Source organism: Octodon degus, unplaced genomic scaffold (assembly GCF_000260255.1).
Source record: "Octodon degus isolate 3935 unplaced genomic scaffold, OctDeg1.0 scaffold00105, whole genome shotgun sequence".
NCBI classification, from domain to species: domain Eukaryota; kingdom Metazoa; phylum Chordata; class Mammalia; order Rodentia; family Octodontidae; genus Octodon; species Octodon degus.
The window spans coordinates 1,232,411-1,238,629 of record NW_004524681.1 but is presented as its reverse complement, the minus strand read 5'-3'; the positions used below and the strand labels follow the sequence as shown (position 1 = coordinate 1,238,629).

The window sequence follows — 6,219 nt, the reverse complement described above, 5'->3', positions numbered from 1 at the left end:
GCCCCTTCCTCCTGGTGCCCGCTCCTTTGAGCCCTGAGCGCCCACTCTTCTCGTGCCCTGAGCGCCCACTCTTCTCGTGCCCTGAGCGCCCACTCCCCTCACACTCTGCTCCTGCTTCCTGGCAGCTGCTGCCAGCTGCTCCCTGTGGGAACTGCAGAAGGCTGTGCCCTGAAGAGAGAAAACGTAGTTAAATGAGATAGAATTGAGAAGAGGGGAGGAGGGGAGGGGCAGAAGGATCAGAGCAGAGAGCAGCAGGCCTCAGGAGTCCCGGGCCCTCTGCGTGAGGTTTGGGGTCAGAGGTCAGGAGCCAGCGCTGTGCTGCTCAGAAGTTGACACTTCTAGAAGCTAAGTGATGTGGCCCGGGAAGCCCGAAGTGGTGGAAAGGTGCTGAAAGAGGAGACGGGAAGAGAAGGCGGCCAGGCTGGGAAGCCGGCGAGCACAGGCTTGATGGGGGAAGCGAGAGCAAAAAGCTAAGTGGTGCCAACGCTCTGGGTCCCCATCAGCACCCAGAGGACCCTGGGCTGCCAAGGTCGGCATCCTCAGTGGAGCAGGACAGTGTGGCAGCCTGCCTGGGATGGCCTCAGCTCCTGTGAAGGGTGAGGTCGTTTCTCCTTTCCAAAGCACTTCTGCCTCAAAAAAGAAATCATTCTTGGAGGAAGACAAGCAGCCAGAGACTCAATTTTACAGACCATTTTCATATGCAAAGTCTTTCATTCAACAAAAAGTAACTGGGCATTATAATGAAATTGAGAGACTCAGCCGATACAACTATAATTAATTTACTTAAGAATTAACAACATGGAGAAATTCCACAGTGAACTAGAAACTACTACAAGGATGAAATGAGGATTCTCGAAGTGAAAACAGAAAATTAAATAAGAAATTCAACGTGTGGATTAACAGTAGCTTAGACATAGCTGAAGAGAGAACCAGTAAATACAAACAAGGTCTAGAGCAAAAGCTCAGAGTGAAGCTCTAAGAAGCAGAGAGGGATAGGATACAAGAGATGAGTTATCTAACTAACTATATAATTATATATAAAGTGAATGTCCACATTCTGTAAGAATGAGAGTGTTCAGAAATGGTCTTGGAGGTTGGTCCAGTCAAAGCAGAAGGAAGCAGCTAGAAGATGCTGAGAAAGTCTCTAGCAGTTGGAGGCAAAGAAAGGACGCAATTATAAAACAGTTTTTGCTAGATTAACAGTGAAAACAATATGTAAAAGAGATTCCCTTAAAAACTTGTAAACGCTAAGCACAATGTTAGGAAGACCGAAAGTCAGTTATCTGAGTAATTGAGGGAGATAGAAAAGTAGACCCAAAGAAAGTAGAAGGTAGTAAATAATGAAGAGCAGAAACAGATGAAATGGGAGACATAGTCACATAGCCACTGAAACTAAGATGTAGAAGGTTTTATTACCCTTGTTAGAGTTTTCTTACTTTGACAAAATACCTGCCATAAAGCCCTGGAGAAGGATCATTTGGCCGTGACAGCAGCAGCAGCATTCAGTGGCTGGACGCGGTGGGGGAAGGCTTTCACCCCGGGGCAATCAGGAAGCAAAGACCGGAGGGAAAAGGCCTATAGGAGGCAGCCATGGACAAGAGCACCACCCCAGGGAGCTGGGTCCTCCCTAGGCCCTGGCCCCAATGGTCCCGGGGCCACCCAGCTGCTAAGGAGCCCTCGCGGCTCACCCATCAGAGGCAGCACCCCACAGTCCACTCACCTGCCTCCAGATTCCCCTCAGCTCGCTGTATTCACCTTCCACAGACTGAGTCTTTTGGGGACATTTCAGGTACCACTCATAATGCACCCCAAAAGTACTTTCGTGTTTCTTTTACAATCAGTTCCTATCCCCACCTCAAGATGTTGGTGACCTCAGATATGCTTTCTGTCCCTACGTTCTTACCTTTGAAGAATGTGTTGTAAGAGGACCAGACAGTATGTGGCCTGTGTCAGCATCTTTCACATGACCCAGTTCACTGTCTATCATCCACGTTGTTCCTCTTTCCTGTAATGTTGTCCCTCAAGTCATTTGTTCCTTTCTTATGGGTGAATGTTTGGTGTTACAGGTCCAAGTGGAATGTGTTCACTCTGGGTACAGGTCTCTGTCACACGTGGGTGTCGCACACACTCTTGTGCTCTGTGATTTGCCTTTCCATTTTCTCTTCTCCCTTTGAAGATTAGATTTTAATTTATTAAGTCTAGTTTATCACTGTTTTGTTTCATAGATTGTACTTTCTTTGGTTTTAAGTTTTTGTGTGTGTGACACGGGGTCTCACCATGCAGCTTGGGCTTGTAGTGCTCTTCCTGCTTCAGCCTCCCTAGCACTGGGATTACAGGAACACGCCATCATGCCCAGTTTCAGTGGCCAGCTCAGCACCCCTGGCACGGCACGCAGTATTAGGGACCAAACCCGTCTTTGCACATGCCCAGCAGGCGCTAGACAGCTGAGCTGTCTCCAGGGCCCATGGATTGCACTTTCTGTGTCACACCTAAGCAACCTCTTCCTTATACAAAGTCATAAAGGTCTGCTTTCTGTCAGAAGTGTCACAGTAAATTTGACATCGAGAGCTGGATCTGTTTTGAGTTAAGTTTTATGTCAGACATGCTGAGATTCTGTTCGGGACGTGCAGTGTTGGCGTAGACCCAGGCTCTCCACGTGAGGTGTGAGCTCAGACACCCTCGCCCTGCCCCACCCTCCCGTGGAGCTGGGGTCTTGCTCGGTCCCTGCTACCCAGGCTGGCTGGTAACTTGCAATCCTTTGTTCTGGTTTAGTTTTTTGTTGGTGGTGTTTGTTTGTTTGTTTGATTTTTTAATTTTGATGGATTCAACTCTTCCATCATCACTTATTAAAAAGATTATTCTATTGACTTTCTATTGCCTCTTATTGAAAACAAGTTGATCTTGTATTTGAAGACATAGGACACTTATTACAACAGAGGACTGCAAAGATTAGTCATAGCAGTCTGTCTTCATCTTAATTTCATTTTCGCTTCTCTAGTTCTTTTGCTTTACTATGTCAGTTTTGGAACCAGCCTGCCAATTGCTACAAAAGTTCCTTGCGGAATTCTGATGGGGCGCACACCAAAGCTCCCCACCAGTCTGGGAACGACTGACATTCTAACAGCACCAGGTCACTGGGCCACGAGTGCAGCACATTTCTCTGCTTAATTAAACTTCCTTTAGTTTATCTTGAAACTGTGTGGTTCTCTTCATATAAATTTTCTAAGATTTATACTTAAGTATCTAATAACTTTTGCTACTATTGCAAAAGATGTTATGTTAATTTCAATTTCCAGCGGTTAGAAACACATAGTTTTGTATCCTGAGAACATATTTCTAGTAGCTTTTCTTGGTAGTTTCTTAGACTTTTTTCAAAGAAATAACTTTCAGTGGTTATTTGACCAGTTTCTATGTAGAAATTACATCTACAAAGAGTTTTACACCTCTCTCACCACCTGTGTGCCTCCCATTTCCTACTCTTGCTTTTGGCAGCGTGTCAGAACCTCATGAGTCTACTGGGTCCTGGGAGTGAGCACAGCGGTGCTGTTCTGATCTTAGCGGAACCTGAAGTGTAGTGTTGGCCTGGATGTTTATAGATTCTTTTTATAAGGTGAAAAAAGTTTACTTTAATTCCTAATTCTAATGTTTTTTATATTGCAAATAAAGATTGAAGTTCAGCAAATACCTTCTGTACATCTATTGAAATGATCATAAAATTTTTCTCCTTTCATATATTTTTGTGATAAACTTCATTGATTCATTCTTGAACCAACTTTGCAATTTTTGAGATGAACATTCCTTGGTAATTACACGGTGTCATTTTAATCTAAGATCTAATGTGCTATTTTATCCATCTGTGTTTATGAGAGATACTTCCCAGTGTTCTTTTTATTGGACTATTGTGCAGTGAACTGATACATTTTTTATTTTTTGCTTGAACATGTTAATGTTCTTGACTCAACTTAAAAAGTAAAAAGTGGGTTGGAGATGTGCTCACTGCAAAGGCCCTAGGTTCAGTCCCCAACACCACAAAAAAAAAGCGAGCAATCTGTTTGCACTGCTGGAGCTAAAGCACTCCTTAGGTCACTTACAGTGCTGGTGCCTCGTGTCTATGACGTGAACATTGATATTCTACAAATATTATGATGTCAGTAGCTGTGCAGTGAAGCATTTCTAAACAAATTGTTTTAAAGCTATCTTTATGTCAAGGAAGTCAAATTTCATGCTTAAAACTAATTTATATATATTAACTTTTTGATCAAAAGAAAGTTCTGTGTTTATATTTTTGTTAAATATAAAAACTCTGCATTTAAGTTTTAAAATATCAATGGACACAATTATCCAATTGATTGGTGGCGGTAACCAAACATACTCTGCTTTGGATCCAAAAATATGGATGCATATATTTTTGTATGTGTACATATACATGTGCACTGTGTGCACACTCACGTGTATGTGAGGTGTGTGTGTGTGTGTGTGAGAGAGAGAGAGAGAGAGAGAGAGAGACAGACAGACAGACAGACAGACAGACAGACAGACAGAGTGTTGCACCCATTGAAAGGCGGAGTCCAGGACAGGCCCCCACCTGTGGCTCCAGGGCTCTGACAGCCCCCCGGGCGCAGGGTCTCCCTCCGTCGTGCAGGGTCTCAACACCTGCTCAGCAGCCCCTGTCCTCACTGGCAGGAGCGCCCGAGCCTCTGCACTCCGTGCTGAGCTGCGCTGTGGTCTAGGCGTGTGAGTGGGATTCAACTCTGCTCTCCCTGACGCGGCCCTCCTCTGATGTGCTCACTAATGAACCGTGTTTCGGTCTAGGTTTCCTCAGGAGCTCAACATGGGGAAGATAAGCGCTGAGATCATGTGGACTCTCTTTGCGCTCGATATGAAGTACGCGCTGGAAGGTAAGGACAAACTTTTACACTTATTAGAATATGTGCTTCAGTTCAATCACAATTTTCCGTTCTTGGCTGAAGAATGATATAAAGAATTACGCCTTGAACCATCAGGTTCTCTTGTTTGTTCAGGGTACTGGAGATTGATCAGGGCCTTTGTGCTGAGCTACAGCCCAGCCTGGTTCTGTTTCCTGCTCGGAGACCTTGTCTAAGTTGTCCACGCTGGGCTGCAGCTGTGTGGTCCTCCGGCCTCGGCCTGCAGGCACGCTGGGAGGCTGTGTGCACCACCACGCACGTGGGATCAGCCTGGTTGTGAAATTTATTCCACGTGTTAGAAAGATAAAGGTGGTCAAAAGTGCTGAGGGCGGGCATGCCTCCTGGGCCAGGTGCTTAGGTGGTGCCCTGCGGAGGCATGGGTTCCCCACCATCCACCCACAAAGGGGACCTTACCAGAAGCACGTGAGGAGTGGCAGCCATCCACTTGGACTTGAGCCCACAGGTCAAAAATGACCCCCGTGTACACGAAGGCCATGGTGGGCTTCCCAGCCCACAGCAGGGGCCAGAGGCCCCGGGGCACAGGGCACTGGTGCTTGGCAGTGTCCGGGGCTCCAGACCCTGGCACCTGCGGGAGCTGCAGGCCGGGCACTGGGGGGCCCCACGGAGTTTCTCCCCCCCCCCCCCGCCCCAGTGACCAGGGAGCAGCGTGGGCTGGGCTTACAGTTCGCACCTCCTCTTTGAGCCCCAGGGCTCCACGCAGCAAGCCCCTCCGCTCCTCACCCAGCCTGTGCCTGGGGACAGTGAGTGCGCCTTCTCCCCACGCCGTGTTTTCTCCTCTGCAACACAGTGCTGACCTTGTCCGGGATGGTGCCCCAAACCTGAAGCTCTGCAAATGCAGGGGACACCGTGGTCCCAGGAGCGGGCCGAGCCACTGGTCCCCATGGGTGGCCTTCGGGGCCCTTTCAGGCTCTGTCTCCCAACACCTCTGTCTTCCCATCTCGTAGACGGCCACCAGGAGCCCTTCTTCCTCTAACCTGGCAGGAGTGATGCTAGCCAGGGAGGCAAGGCCCTGGGAGCCCCAAGCCAGTTCTGCTGCACGCACCAAGCCGCTCAGAGCCTGCCTCCCCGCTCGGAGCAGTGCAGGTCAGCCTGACACTGTGGACCTGCTGGTCTAAAAGCCCGTTGCTGCAATCCCGTAGCTGGGCCACATCATTTGCCGTGTGATAAAAGCATCTGTGCTGCTGCATAAGCAGCCCAGGGGGATGTAGGGGCGCAGTGCAGAGCCCGGAGGCCGGCGTCCAGGGCGCTGGGATGCGGCCGCCCTCTTGGAGGC

The 6,219-nt window shown here is 48.3% G+C and overlaps 1 protein-coding gene across 2 annotated transcripts in view; it reads left to right on the top strand.

Annotated features, from left to right (window-relative positions):
• Unc13c (unc-13 homolog C) overlaps positions 1-6,219 on the top strand; it is a 429,116-nt gene that overhangs the window by 312,726 nt on the left and 110,171 nt on the right. For both annotated transcript variants that reach the window (XM_023724104.1, XM_004638987.2), the window contains one exon: positions 4,813-4,898. In XM_023724104.1, coding sequence (XP_023579872.1) covers positions 4,813-4,898 — 86 coding nt within the window. The remainder of the gene's footprint in view (positions 1-4,812; positions 4,899-6,219) is intronic.